The sequence below is a fragment of the Fukomys damarensis genome, unplaced genomic scaffold, assembly GCF_012274545.1.
Source record: "Fukomys damarensis isolate Sample0158 unplaced genomic scaffold, DMR_v1.0_HiC HiC_scaffold_23, whole genome shotgun sequence".
In the NCBI taxonomy this organism is placed as follows: domain Eukaryota; kingdom Metazoa; phylum Chordata; class Mammalia; order Rodentia; family Bathyergidae; genus Fukomys; species Fukomys damarensis.
Window position 1 is genome coordinate 29626804 of NW_022900935.1, and position 16116 is coordinate 29642919.

Genomic DNA, 16116 nt, shown 5'->3' on the forward strand with positions numbered 1-16116 from the left:
TTTTATCAAAACAAGTAATGCTTATCATCATTATTGGAAAATTAAACAATTACAACAATATTCTCACAGACTATCCAACAATAAATATTTCACAGCTTTAGAATTAGAAAAGTTATTTCATGATAAAGGAAAATGGAAGAGATGGATTCAAAAAAGTATTAATTAGGGCAGAGGATTTAGCTCAATGGCACCACTCCTGCCTCGCCCAAGGTCCTGAGTTCAATCCCCGATACCAAAAAAAAAGTATTATTTAAATTTTAATTAAGTACAGTTGTACCCTCTTAACAATGAGCATATATTCTGAGAAATGAGCTTACGGTACAACACCACAGAATGTACTAAACCTAGATGACATGTGTCATCACACAATGTGGCCTCTTGATGTAATCAAGACATGCAATTACTACAAGATGTTTGAGGCTGCTGCCAGTGTTTACAAGGCATACTGCTGTAAACATTTTTTGTATGGAGTACATTCTAAAATAATAATAAAACTATAGCATAGCAAATACATAAACCAGTGACACTGTTGTCTATTATTAAGTATTGTGCACCACACATAATTATATGTGCTATCTTTTTATACTACTGGCAACACAGTAGTTTTGTTTACACCAGCATTAACACAAACAAGAATACCTTGCATTACAATGACATCACAACAGCTACAGTATCACAAGGAAATAAGAATTTTCCAGTTCTACTATAAGCTTATGGCAGCACCATTATGTATGCAGTCAGTTGTTGACTGAAACACCATAATTTGGTGCATAGTTATACTAGTATACAAATGTTATCCTCACATTTATAAAAAGATATCTTAACAATAATTATTACGTTTTATGAGTACATGTAAACGAAAATATTAGATTAAATTTTGTTACTATTCCTCCCCCAAAAAAAGAAAAATTTTAATAAATTTTAATACGTTGTATATAGTACATCTTTTGCTACAAAAATCTAGAGAAGAGATTCATTTTAAGAACTCACATTCTTCTTTATATCCACAAGAGGGAGCAAACATTTAACATATCTTGGAAATTTCACTATACACTCAAGTTTTCACACAAGACTTGAAAGGAACAATGACTGAAAAACTAGTAATATAATTACTATAAGTATTTACTAAGTGTCTATCATGTACCATACATATAATAGGGTCTTGAAATAGTTTTCACAGCACTTCAGGCAATCAAGTATTTGTAGAAACAAGACTCTTTAAATGAACAGAAACAAATCATATTTAGCTTTTTTATAATATTACTACAAATTATCAGGGCATCACTTGTAAGTATTCAGCCTGACCAGCAATACATATGATGTAAAGACTTAAAAAGTACATAATTTATAGTCTAAAAATCTAAAAGGCAAATAATATGTCATAGGCAGTTTATTACATCAAGAATCACAATAGGATGTAAAGTGACAGTATTTTCTTTTCGCAAAGTGGACTTCAACGATCTAAGCCACTGGTTTTTGTTTGTTTGTTTACCCAAAATATTATCAGATTAACATATGCCCAGCAAAATTTGGGGCTACAGTTAATAACAGAACATTTAAGAAGGGTATCTTTAAAAATGAACTGGAAGGGCCAGGGATTTGGCTCAATGGTTCTGCCACCTGCCTCGCAAATGCAAGGGCCCGAGTTCGATTCCCAATACCAAAAAATACATATATTGTACACACGGGAGAAGGGCCAGGGATTTAGCACAATGGCGCCACCTGCTTCATAAGCACAAGGTCTGCAGTTCGATCCCTAGTACCAAACAAAAACAAAAACAAAAACAAAAAACAAGTTTAGACCAAAGACAAGGACCAGCTCAGTGGTTCCTCTGCCTGCCTCGCAAGCACAAAGTCCCAAGTTCAATCCCCGATACCAAAAAAGAAAAAAAAATTTACCAGAAAGGGTCAGGGATTTAGCTCAGTGGTTCTGCACCTTAGCCTTGCAAGCGTAAGGTCCTGAGTTTGATCCCCCAAAGTGGGGGGGGGGAGTGTGCTGGTAAGTAGTAAAATCATTGCCAACACTGAAAACTATCACTCACATCCCATTAATGACATTTGAATTCAGCTATTTTCATGATCTAAACAAAGACAGATTCCAAAAGGCCATAATGAAGTAAATAGTTGACCTCAGGAGAGCTCTTCCAATTAACTGTGTTTATATATAAGCAATGCATGGGATACAGGAAGTCATATTGGCAGGAAACTAGATTAGTTTTTTAAAAAACCATGTCTGAATCAAAGTTCAACTCGCCTCAAATACAAGCCTAGTCACTTAACTAGCTCTGTGACTTTAGAGATGTTATTAACCTCTCAGAGCCTCAGTTTCTCACTCATACAAAGAAAATAACAAACATAAGGCTGTTATAATATAGATAAAGTGCCACTTGTAATAGCTCAAATATTAACTTCATTTTCCATAAGAAAAAACAAAAGGAGGCCACATGACAAAGTAATTCAGGGTATCTTCAGGATCTCATCCCAAAGTTCTGCTATACACACATTTTTAAAGCAAATGGGCTATACTTAAATATTACTATGATATTCTGTTCTATTAGGAAAAGACAATACAAAATAAAGTCATTAAAAAAGTATTTTATCAATAAATAGAAAACCATACATTATCTAATTGTCTTTTTTCTTTTGAGTAATATAGTAATATGTCTTTTGTACCTCTTCTGGTTTCTGCTTTTGTTAAATTAGTTAAAAAGAAAAATGGTAGCACCTCTTTGCCAAAATAACACTTGTCTTCAATTAATTTTTATTTTAGTACAGAAAATTAACTCCTTACAAGTTGCTACTTGTTATCTCGTTTCGAAAAATGGATTATTTTTCAGAAATCTTTATTCCAAAACTATTCTAAGGCTTTTGGCAATTTAACTAGCAAACTAAATTTTCGGAGTGGGGGCAGTGACTCAGTACTAGAGGACGTGCGTAGGGTACACAAGGTCCTGAATTTAAAAGAAAAAGGGAGGAAGAGAGAGAAGGGAAGAAGAAGAGGAGGGGGAAAAAATGAAAAGAGGGTGGGGGATGAATGTTCCAGTGATAGCAAATGTGAAAAATCAAAAATACATGTCCAGAAACAGTCAGGGAGGAATCCAAAATTTTCAAAATAGAGCTATATGACTTTCCTGTCCCTTCTGTTCTGATCATTACCCAGGAAGTGATCAAGACAAGATGACTCCTATCTGAGGACAGCTACATTCAGTGACCAAGGTGACTAAGATGTATGAATCAGGAGATAAAAGATGTAAAATCTCAAATCTCTGAGATTGGCTATCCCAACATTCAATGTTCATCCATGCTTGTGGATGGTAGGAAACATGGACAATCGGTCAAATATCTTGATCACTGCTCACTATTGAGCAGCTTTTGAAATAAAATATGCACCAATGTCAGGCTCCAAGTGGTTCAGAAAATCAAAAGCATAACATAGATTAGTTTCTAGGGCCACAATGGTATGGCCAGAGGTAGGTGATTGGCCTAGAACAGGAAAAGTGTTAACAGCAACGAGGTACCAGCATAGCTCTGAGGTCCAAGGTCCAATACATTCATTATGCTAGGAGCAAGCAGGGCCCCATGCATTGGTTTCTCTCATCATGTGACAAAGGAGAAAACTTTTGGCAAGAGTCACAAGCTGGCATGTAATGGTACTCTGTGTGCCAGAAACACAGAGTCCCTCACTTTGTGTCCAGCTCATGGTGGTTAATGTCCTGTTCACATCTGATGTAATAAAGAACACAGACAACAACAGTAACTATGGGCAATGTAGGCTCAATCAGAAGCTTGTTTCTAGTGGGCTTCATCAGAAAACATATCCTACTATAGATATCTACATGCTATCTTGTTTTCCAAGTGACAAACCAAACAGCTTGCCATCGACAATAGGCAAGGGTCAGTAGAATATACTCAAAACTGACCCAGAAAAATAAAGGAAAAGTCTTTAGCATTAAGACAGATTTATACTGCCACAATTAGTTATAGACACTGATAAATGTAAAGTGAGGTACAGAATACAGTAAAAAAAGTAATCACATGCTGAAGTGCTAAGACTTCTCAGTAGCCACCACTGCCACACACAGCTTCAAGATAAGCCATCAACAAACCCATTTGTTTGTTTGCTTGCTTGCTTATTTTGTTTTCCTTCCTCTAACTTCTCTATTTGTCTCAGCCAATCCAGGAACAGCAAAAAGCTTTACTGTTCTTTCTCCATTCCAAACTCTACAAAAAGATGAAAAAAAAATTTTTAAACCTGGATAGTTTTGATTTGCTTTTTATAAATTTTATCTTTTATGTTAGTACATATCTGCTATACATAATGATCACATTCCATAGGGAATTTGTACCTGTACATAATATATCTTAATTCCTTTTTTCCCATTTCCCTTCCTTCATCTTTAACCCTTCTTGATTTGCTTTTTAAAGGGTAACAAAGTAAAATGCAGAACTTTTTAAATTTTCCCATTACTGTATTTATAACAGTACAAGAAAGAAAACATGTTCCATCACTGGAAGTGCATAGATTACCCAAAGAGATGTAAACCACATCCATTTTACAATACTTTAGAAATCGCATTGTCTATTTAAAATTCATGTAAATTGTATAAAAATTATATTTGTTATGTTATAATTTTATGTACCATAATTATTTTAAGAAACTGTGTATTCTTTTTTCAATTATTCTAATAAATCTTTATTACAAGAAGACATTCACATTTATTCTGTAGATCTGTTTCTGAGACTAGGTCTTACTGTATTGTCCATGCTATTCTCAAATATCTGGGCTCAAGCAAGCCTCATGCCTCAGCCTCCCAAGTAACTGGGACTACAGGTATGCACTGACATGCCTGGTTTATTGTGTAACTTTGAGTACACCCCAATTCAGAAATGTGGTTATAAAAGATGACAGAATTTACTCTGTAGTCAAACATACTTGAGTTCCAATACCAGCCTTATTACTACTTATCAGTAGACACAGAACAAGTTTCGTGAAGAATACTGCCCAACCTTAATAACAGCCTTGAGTTCTGCCACAAGAATAAAGCAATCATATCTACCTATCCACATTCTATCTGCCAGATAGAATGGTCTATATCTATCAATCTGCATAGCTGATGTAAAGGCTGAATAAATCCAGAAGCTGAACAGACACAATCAGCTTACAATTTGGCTGACCCATCAATGAATCAGGCCCAGGTTTAAGGGAAATTTCTGTGAGATGGGGACGCTACTGAGTCAGTGGCTTTGCTTCAGACAGTGAAGAAGAGAACAAAGCTTCCTCCAAAGGATGGGCTGTGCCATAAAATATTACACACCTCATCTCTCAGGTAAATTAAAGCCCTAATTCTGCCCACAGAAGTTGTAAACTTGCCTCCTTTCTCTCAAAAGTATAGGTACACACACATCTATAACTGCTGTCTTACCCAGGACCACCCTAGTACTAGCTGCTACAGTGGGGAGAACCTGAGGCTGACCTCCAGATTGGGGGGGAGGGAATCCCATCTAGCCAAAAGACTTAGCAATAACCAGAAAAATGTTCAAGAAACTGTCTTTGAACCTACTTCTTGGAATTCAGTCTGTAACCACCTCCCCAATACCATCTCATTAATAGGCAATAAATTAGGCAATAAAGAAAAAAATCACTTAACAATTTGGTCAACATATTTCTACCAATTTCCACAGGCTTCCCCAAATTCTGTTAACCAAGAATGAGATCTTCATCCTCCCTCTAAAAACTCACGTCTCTCCACATTCTATCCTTGTTGCCAAAACTCTAAAGAACCAAGAAGGATGTGAGATTTACCTTACTTGCAAGGTAACAATTTAGTCTGCTGGTGTCACAGGTGCTGGCAGAAGACACTGATTCCCAGGTTAGAAACAATGACTCACAGCAATTATCAGTAGTCAGAATATCAGCATTTTCTTGTGCTGATTCTCTAGTCCCATTTCCCAAAGGGTGACACAAAGTAGGTCAAAAGACACTTATACATGCAGTGGACTGCACTGCAGAAAAGGAACTCAAGAGTGTAGAGAATCCAAATCTTTTATAGTGCAAAGTACGTATGCTTACCCTTCACTCCAGACAAAGACATTATCTTCCAAGGATTTTCACAATAGGAACATCCTGAAAATACACAAACTAAGGCAAATGATATTTCTGCTCACAAGAAAAATACACAGAAACCACAGAGAATTGTATCACCTATCCCAGTGCAGGGTCATTATGTAAGTTAGCTATTAAGGGCCTAAATCGATATCCAGCACATGCAAAGCAACCCAAAGCTAGAAATTAATGTTATTATTCCTCCCCTAATAAACTGAAAACTCTTCCTCCTTCCTTACCACAAGTTGATTCTTCCAGTACCAATAATTCCTATATAATTGCAAATAAATATAAAGGAAGGTGTAATTATTCTGTTAATTTAACCAGACTGCTTTTTGAATATCAAATTGACTTTAAACTGAATGACTAGTGATTAAAATGATGAGCAATTTTGATTTGAAATTAAAATTTCTGCCTCAAAAAACAGTGTGAGGACTGGGAATGTAGCTCAGTGGTAGTGTTTCTGTCTCACATGCACAATGCTGTACATTAAAAACCCAGTGGACAGGGATTTAGCTCAGTGGTGCCACTGCTTGCCCTACAAGTGCAAGGTCCCAAGTTTGATCCCCGGTACCGAAAAAAAAAAAAACAGCACCAACAAAAAAACAAAAACAAACAAAAAAAGTTAAAGAGTGAAACCACTCACAAAAAGAGTGAATGACACCACAATTTAGGAATTGTATTCAAATTTTACAAGGTTCTTGGCCTCAGTCCTGATGCCTTGCCATATTACATAACTGTGCCCCTTCATAAAAGCTAACCCAGAAAGTTGTTTTGTATTTCTCTGCATAACTTTGAAGTTATAACCCTCAAATGAATAAGATAGGATTTTTATTCTTTCAGTGATAGATTTTATTACTCAAAATCATGTTGACAAGTAGAAAATGTAAAAAAGATAAAACTTTATAATTTTACCCTATTTGTACCATAACAACCTAGACAGTCTATACTAAAAAGTATTCACTTAGTACCTCTTATAACATACTGTGGGAGCAGATGGTTAAAACCTAGGCAGTTGTTCACCTGAAGAGCTGACAGTACAGGAAACTGACCACTGACAATTTAACATGACTCCAAGAGCAACATGTACAAGATACAGAAAAAGAAACTATTAAACCTAACTGGGCAAATGGTATGAATATTATAAGCTAAAGGTAAATGGTAGGCTTTGAAAAATGAATAGAAATTTTCCAGAGACACAAAGAGCCCAAAGACAAAGACTCATGAAGCAGCCTAAGCATCAATTACACACTTTACTCAATTTTCCTAAGTCACAGAAATAGAACTGTATTTAGGATCACAAAAATCAAAGAATTACAGAAATGGATGGAATTCTAAAAATCATCTAGATCTGTGGTTCTCAACCATAATCCTTAAATAAGCAACATCAGCATAACCTATAAATCCAAAACTGCAGGTCTGATCCCAGATCCACTGAATCAGAAACTTTGGGGTAGAAGCCCAGCAATCTGTGGCTTAACAAAAGCCCTCCCAGTTATACTGATACAAGCTAAAGTTTGAGAACTACTGATTTAGATCAAGGTTTTTCAACACTACCAAAATTTAGGGCCAGATAATTCTTCAAGTAAGGGGACGTCCTGTGCATTATAAAATGTTTAGTAGCATTATAAAATGTTTAGTAGCAACCTTAGCCTCTATGCAATAAATGTCAATAGTCTCTATGCAAAGAATGTCAACAGCACCCTCCAGCTCTAACAGTCAAAAATGTCTCCAGACATTGCATAATATACCCTGCGGAACAGAAATCACCACTTATCTAGATCATTAAACCTTCCTATAAAAACAGATGGCAGGGCCAGGGATTCAGCTCAGTGGTGCCACCGCCTGGATCACAAGTGCAAGGTCCGGAGTTCAATCCCTAGTTCTGGGGGAAAAAAAAACAAAAAAACACAAGGCAAATATTTTAGGCTTTGCAGGCATGCCATCAACTACTCAATCCTGCTATTGAGGATAAAAGTGGCCAGAGACAACACATAAACAAACATGAGTGGCTGTGTTCCAACATGATTTCATTACCAAAACAGGTGATGGTTTGGTCATCAGACTACTGTAGTTTGTTCATCCCTACCCTAAATCAATTACATGAATTATAATTAATGTTCTCAACCCCAGTGCTTCCAAGTAATTATCTAAACTGTATTTGGTGTACTCTAGTCCCTCTTAACCTCAACATAACTCCAAGTAGATCTCCTTTCTTTAGTTTGAGTAACTGAAGCCAGTAAAGCATGTCTTGCCCAGGGAACTATAGCCAAAACAACCACAACAGCTACAGCTAGTCTACCTAGCAACTACTGCCTAATGACCAATTCAAATGTTTTAGCTTTTAAGTTACTAAAACCTAGAAAGAAAAGTGTATGTGTATGTTGGGGAGTAGTTTTTATCATAAAGACCCAGATAATAAATATTTTAAGTTTATAAGCAATAAAGAATCTATTCTCAACTACTTACCACCATCCCTGAAGCAAGAAAGCAAACACAGGCAAGAGGTAAACAAATGCATGTAACTATGTTCCAATAAATATTTACCAAAACATGTAGAAAGTCTGCAAAATAGAGTTTACTAATCCTTGATGTACACAGACCATAAGAACAATCAAGCAACCAATAGGTATCAACCCAACCTTGCTCAGCAAATACAGACTGTTTTTATTTCATGGCTTTCAACTATCTATAAACTAATCACTACAGCACTAAGCAGTAGCCTACAAATGACCAAAATGCCATCCTTCTCTTCCTGCCTTCATGTATGTCTATTACAAGGCAGGGACCATCTATCTATCTATCTTATTCATGTATTAGAAAGAGTCTCACTGTTCACCAGGCTGGTGGTCTCAGATCTGTGAGTTCCAGTGATTAATACTCCTACCTCAGCCTCCCAAATAACTGAAACTACAAACATGCACCACATCCTTCTTGTTAATTTATTTCATACATAAGCTTCCTCACTTGGAGAAATCTCTAAATGGCAGATGTGTTTTCCTCAAGAATGTCAAGCTACCCGACAAATTAGCTATAAAATAAATACTCTAAACCATCCCTGGACAAAATCTTTGTTACAAACCAACCCAGAAGCTTGAACAAGTCATCTCCAATTTCTACAGTGGAAAAGTAACAAACTTAAATAGATTATGTCTGAAGTTTTCTTGAAAAAAAATACATATCTTAAAATTGTCAAAAATAAAAATAACATCTAGAATTTGTTGAACACTTTCTATACCAGACACTAGTTCTAATCATTTTCCATGTGCTGACTCATTTTTCCTATGAAGAAACTGAGGCATACAGCTGTGAAGGAACTGGTCAAAAATCACACAAGTGGTAGAACTGTGATTTAATTCCCAGGGGTCTGAAACCAAAGTCAAATCATTATTATGTAAACTATTTAATAATTATTACTTTATTCTATATGGAAGAACCTTATCTTCCCAACAACCTACAATCCAAATATTTACATAACAGGATTTATTCCTCTAATAAAGAGCATAGAAGGCCAGGGATTTAGCTCAGCAGTTCGGTGGCCTGCCTTGCAAGCGCAAGGACCCAAGTTCAATCCCAGGTACCAAAAAAAAAAATAGGATAGAAAAAAAAGAGAAAAAGGGGGCAGGTAACATACTACTTTGTGGCCAAAGTACTCAATCTCCTACCCAGGGTAATCTCTCACAGTGAAATATGTTCCATGAATACTTAGTGTGATCCCTAATCCACATCATCATAGACAGCATCACTAATTCCATTCCTGTGTGCACACTCTACCATTCTCTTTCTAGAAGATATCTTAGTTTCTGTCAAACTAAAAGAGAAAGAGGAATTCAAAACTTCATTGAGAAAATGTCACAAAGGGACAGAAACTACTTAAAAGTGACTTACCAACAGAGCAAAGTTATGGAAAATTCTGCTTCAAAAAGTAGCTCAGAAGCATATGAAACCTTAAAAGTCCATGGTAATAATCCAGTATCATAAAATTTATACAGCAGTACAGCAGCAAGAGTATTACTAACTGGAAAGATCAAGAAGGAATGACAAAGGTACAACTGTGTGGTTAAAAAATAAAACTAAAAGTAACATCAAAATCAATGCCAAGCCAAGTGTGGTAGTGCACGCCTGTAATCCCAGCACTTGGGAGGCTGAGGCAGGAGGATCACCATGAGGTCAAGGCCAGCCTGGACTATGTAGTTACTTTAAGGCCAGCCTGAGCTACATAGCAAGACCCTGTCCAAAAAGAGAGAGAGAGAGAGAGAGAGAGAGAGAGAGAGAGAGGAAAGGGAAAGGGAAAGGGGAAGGGGAAGGGGAAGGGGAAGGGAAGGGAAGGAAAGGAAGGGAAAAGAGAAAAAAAAATCAATGCTAAGGTTGAGGAAATAGCTCAGTGGTAGATCATTTGTCTAATGTGTACAAAGCCAAAGGTTCAATACCCAGCAATGCAAAAAATAAAAATAAAAATAAACCAGGGCAAAATCTAGAACAAATTAAGGGATTCTTAATCTATCACAACTGGAACTAAATTCAGAAAGAATACTTTTTAGACAGGCAGATAAGGTTTTATTTTTGAAAAAGTATGAAACAAAATATTACCAGTGAAAGTTGTTCTTTGCTTGAGTAGAGCTAGTATCTCTGTTTTTATATTATTAGCAATATCAAAACAAAAATAATAAAATGTAGGGCTGGGGATTTAGCTTAGTTGTTCCGGCACCTGCCTCACAAGCACAAGGACACAAGTTCAATCCCCGGTACCAAAAAAAATAATAAATAAATAAAAATAAAATGTAAGAGACCAACCTGTGAGACTAAATGGTTACACCACCGTTTTGCTACCAAAGAAAATTTTATAAAATTGTATCTTAGAGGAAAAAGGAAATTACCATAATAATAATCAAAAGGTAAAGGGAATCCAATATCTTGAATCTACAAAGAACTAAAAAAATCAGGTCCACCAAAATAAAAGACATAGTCAAGACCTGGACAACTAAAATGGGTTCTTCTCAGAAGAAGTAAAGAAATGACCAATAAATACCTGAAAAAATGTTCAACATCCCTGGCTATCAGAGAAATGCAAATTAAAACAACACATAGCATTCTACTTTATGCCAGATAGAATAGCTATTACCCAAAAAAAAAAAAAAAAAAAAGCTGGTAAGGCTGGGGTGGGGGGAACTCTTCTATACTGCTGGTGGGAATGTAAACTAGCAACCATTCTGGAAATCAGTATTAGAGATTACTCAAAAAGCTAAAACTAGGGCCAGGGATTTAGCTCAGCGGTTCGGTGGCCTGCCTTGCAAGTGCAAGGACCAGAGTTCAATCCCTGGTACCAAAAAAAAAGCTGGTTTTTAGTAAAATATTCCAAATTCTAAAGTTACTTGCTCAGAGCTAAATTTAAAAATAATTAACTGACGGTCCGGGGATTTAGCTCAGCAGTTCCACCACCTGCCTTGCAAGTGCAAGGCCCTGAGTTCATCCCTGGTATCAAAAAAAAAAAAAAAAAATTAACTAAACAAGATGTTGGCATACTCTCTATTCAAAATTTTGGTGGTACAACCACTATAGAAAATAGTAGGGCAGTTTCTAAAAAAACTAAAAATAAGATTATTGTATGATCCAGAAATTCCACTCCTGGGTGTATTCCCAAAAGAACTGAAAGCAGGGACTCAAACATATTAATACACCTATGGTCATAGCAGCATAATTCATAATAGCCAAAAGATAGAAATAGCCAAATGCTCATCAAAGATAAATGGATAAATAAAATGTGATATATACAAAAAACAGGAAACAATTTGTCTGTAAAAAGAAAATTCTGACACATAACATGACTGAACCTTGGGGACGTTATACAAAGTGAAATAAGCCAGTCACAAAAAGGCAAATGCTGCATAATCCTACCAATTTGAGATACCTAGAACAATCAAATCCATAAAGACAGAAAATAGAATGGTGGTTGCCATGGGCCAGGGAGAAGGAGGATTGGGGAGGCACTGTTTAATAGATACAGTTACAGTTCGCTAAGATGAAAACTGCTGGAGATAGATGGCAAGGATGGTTGCATAGCAATACGAATGTAATTAATGCTGCTGAACTGTATACACTTAACTGGCAAATTTTAGTATATGTATTTTATCATGACTAAACTTTTTAACTGAGGACAATTTGGAAATATAATTGCTTTGCAGTAAGTTCATCTACCTATAATTTCCCAATCCTATCTCTCATTAAGTATGAGCTATAATCTCTTATCCACTCATCATTTCTCCCCTGATTTCAACAGAAGTCTTATCTGTGGAGTTGAAATAGATACAAACTCAAAAGAATTGAAAATCCCTTCTCAAAAGTTTTTCCAGCTGGGCGTGGTGGCGCACACCTGTAAATCCAGCACTTGAGAGGCTGAGGCAGGAGGATTGCTGTGAGTTTGAGACCAGCCTGGACTACACAGTGAGTTCCAGGTCAGTCTCAACTACATAGGGAGACCCTGTCTTAAAAAAACAAAAAACAAAAAAAATTTCCAGGGCCAGGGATTTAGTTCAGTGGATCCACCACCTGCCTCACAAGCACAAGGTCCTGAGTTCAATCTCTGGTGCCAAAAAAAACAAAAAGAAACAAACAACAAAAAAAACAGGTGTATTCCAAAGTTTTTCCATATTTAAACATATTACTAGCACCTATTACCTAGCAATGATCAAAGTCTGACATCTATCTTTAAACCTAATCAAATTCTAAAATTATGTCCTTTTACAAAGATACACTTAGACCAGGGATTTAGCTCAGTGGTTCCACTGCCTGCCTTACAAAGACAAGGCGAGCTCTCAAAACTATTACTGATCCCCACAATCACATAACAAAGTATAATTTTGTTATAGCCACTGCTGTGTGGGAAAAGTGATTTGTCCAGCTGTAGAAGAAACCAGTGTCATCCAAGAACGTTCATGCCAAAGCTTCTGGTATAATCTTTAAAATAAATTACCTAGTTTTCCTATAACTAGATAAATGCTTGTTTTTAAGTTAATCCTAAAAATCACAGAATATAAAACAATACTAAGAATACTCAATTTTAAGCTAAGATTATGAAATCAAACTGATCTGCTTGCTTCATTGTAAGACAATCACAGATTCCTAAACACATAAAGGTTAATGTGATTTTTTTAAGGTTAATGTGCTTAACATGTAGTTTTCTAAATGTTTTATTACCAAGTTAGCAATATAAAGTTAACTTTCACCATTTACTAAACAACTGTTTACACCAGATAATATTAGTTTTTATCTTCTATTTAAAAACAATTATGGACAGCATTGTCACTGGCCTAAAACACCACTGTAATGCCATTCAAGTGAGAGAAAAATCTTATTAGACTTTATTAATGTCTAATTAATAAATTAGTAACATTAATGTCTAATTAGGTGTAGTGGCAAACACTTATGATCCCAGCACTGTGGGATAATAAGACAGGAGGATCATAAGTTCCAGTACAGCCTAGCTGACTTAGCAGCTTACCAAGACTGTATCAAAATAAAAAATAAAAAGGGTTGGGGATGTAGCTCAATGTGAAGGTCCTGGGTTCAATCCCCAATACTACCTAATTAATTAATTAAAATATATATTAATATGATCAAAATAATTACTTTGATTGCCAAACAAAACTCCTGGTACTTATCAGGAAATACTAACTTAACCTTTGAATAAAGAACTCTAAATCTTCTGTTCTGATCACTGTCACAAATAAGTTAGAAAGCAGCTATAAGTTACTAAGGGAAAAAGTTTGGTGGAAATCAAAACAAAGTTACAATATTAATTTTAACTAATTTAACTAATGAGGTTAACTACAGTTATTGCTATTGTCCAAAGTTTTTCAAATCAGAATACAATTTTATAACAGGATTAAACTACAACTAAAAATACAAAGTCCCTTTTCACAGGATGCATTCTACATTAGACAAAAGACTGCACTGTAGAATAGGAGAGAAAGGCTAATACAATGTATGAAAATATCACACCAAAACCTACTATTTTGTAAAATAGGCTCTAATGTGTTTAGTTTTAGTAATAATTTTGTGCCAGTATAATACAGCTGGCACTGATTATATATATAATTTTTTTTTAAAGACCATCTCCTTCTGTAGTTCAGCCTGACCTTGAACTTATTATGTAACCCAGGATGGCACTAAACTCAAGGTGATCCTCCTGCCTCAGCATCCCTCCTGCCTCAGCCTCCAAAGTGCTGGAATTACAGGCATGCCCTACCACACCTGGCTTAACAAAATATATTTTTAAGTATATATATTTTTTTAATCAAAAAGAGGATGAAAGATTTAGTCAGGCAAAGACCTTAAGTCATTCCTAAACCAATAACTTGAGGGACAACTTTTAAGAACCCTCCTATGTTTAGAGGCTACAGCATAACTAAAAGGTAGATATATCCATATTCCAAGTGTATCTGATACCACAGAGTAAACAAAAAAGCAAACGCTGCAAATGATTACCAGAACATCAAGTTGTAAAAATGAGAAACTTAAAAGAACAGAGAGATAAAAAGCTCAACAAGGACAAATATTGCCTATAATACTATTAGACTATATATAATAATGACAGGATTAAAAAGAAGAAAGTCTGCCTATACCTAACAGAAGCTTCTAAGTTAATGCTAAAACGGTATTTAAAAATCTCAGTAAGGGAGCAGGACTTTAGCTCAGTGGCACCGTGCCTGCCTTGCAAGTGCAAGGCCCTGAGTTCGAGTCCCAGTACCAAAAAAATCTCAGTAAAATATTTTCTACATCAAAAGGAAAAGGTAATTTTTTTTGTTTTGTTTTGTTTTGTTTTTTTGAGACAGGGTCTCACTATGTAGTTGAGACTGACCTGGAACTCTCTACGTAGCCCAAACTGGTCTCGAACTTACAGGATTACAGGCGTGCGCCACCACGCCCGGCTGCAAAGGTAATGTTAACAAGATATCACTTCTAACTTCAACTCTATCTTGATACATAACAGCTCTAATTTCAAAGGCCCTCCCTAAAATACTTACACGCCAGTGTCAGGACAGCTGGGTTCAGTAAGAGAATAAATTACTTTATTTATCCTTTAAATTATTCCTAGAGAAAGGGCACCAACTAACCCATTCAAGTCTGTAAGGGAAGGAAATCCGCAAATATAAATTGGTTATTAAGCGTGTGAGTTCACTGTAGAGATCCACTGGAATATACATTCTCTGCCTCTCTCTTATCTTCCTACCCTCCAAAGATCCCAAAAAGGCTAAGGGTCAAATTGTTTACTCTTCCTTGCCTGGCTACCCCCACCACCTCCTTCTCATCACTTTGTTTTTTTACTTTTCCCTTAATACAATACACAACATCCAAAACAACACACACTCCATACACCAGTCTCCTCATGGAATAATCCAAAACACACCATACTTCCTGGCCCTATACTTAATACCCCCAAATTGTACACATCCCCCCATATAATAGAAAAAAACCACACACGCGCGCGCGCACACACACATATGCACGCACGAGTACTCCGAAAATCTTAAAATCTTGACACCCCCCCCACTAAAAAAATCTCATTCAACTAGTATGTAGTATTCTATACAACCAACGTAAGATGAATTATATATTCATAAATCACACACACACATACACACACCACGTAAAAGCCTAAACTACACACCACTGCAGCACTTAAACAAACGCTGGGAAGAGGCTATCCTTCTGACACAGGAACTCACGAGTCTGGAGGTGGGAAAGGAACAGGGCCAGATATTTCACCTGAAAATCCGCCAGGATGATCTCGCGGTCCATGTTGGACGCCATGGCGGCCTCCGAGTTCCGCGGCGCCGGGAGCGAAGCGCGCACCTGGGCGGGAGACGGCGCCACTACAATTAATGTAGTGTGGGGAGATACATTTTATGGTGAAGTCCTTTTATATGTACGATCATGCATGTATATGTATTAATACATGATTAATGTACGATTATGCATAAATATGTACTAGTACATAGTTAATGTACGGTTAT

General features: G+C 36.2%; 1 protein-coding gene across 1 annotated transcript in view; it reads right to left on the bottom strand.

Moving 5' to 3' along the window:
- The window catches only part of Faf1 (Fas associated factor 1), a 401181-nt gene extending 385213 nt beyond the window's left edge, over positions 1 to 15968 (bottom strand). Inside the window, exon 1 of the mRNA XM_010610286.1 lies at positions 15869 to 15968. Coding sequence (XP_010608588.1) covers positions 15869 to 15913 — 45 coding nt within the window. The 5' untranslated portion in view covers positions 15914 to 15968. The remainder of the gene's footprint in view (positions 1 to 15868) is intronic.
- Between the last annotated feature and the right edge of the window lie 148 nt (positions 15969 to 16116).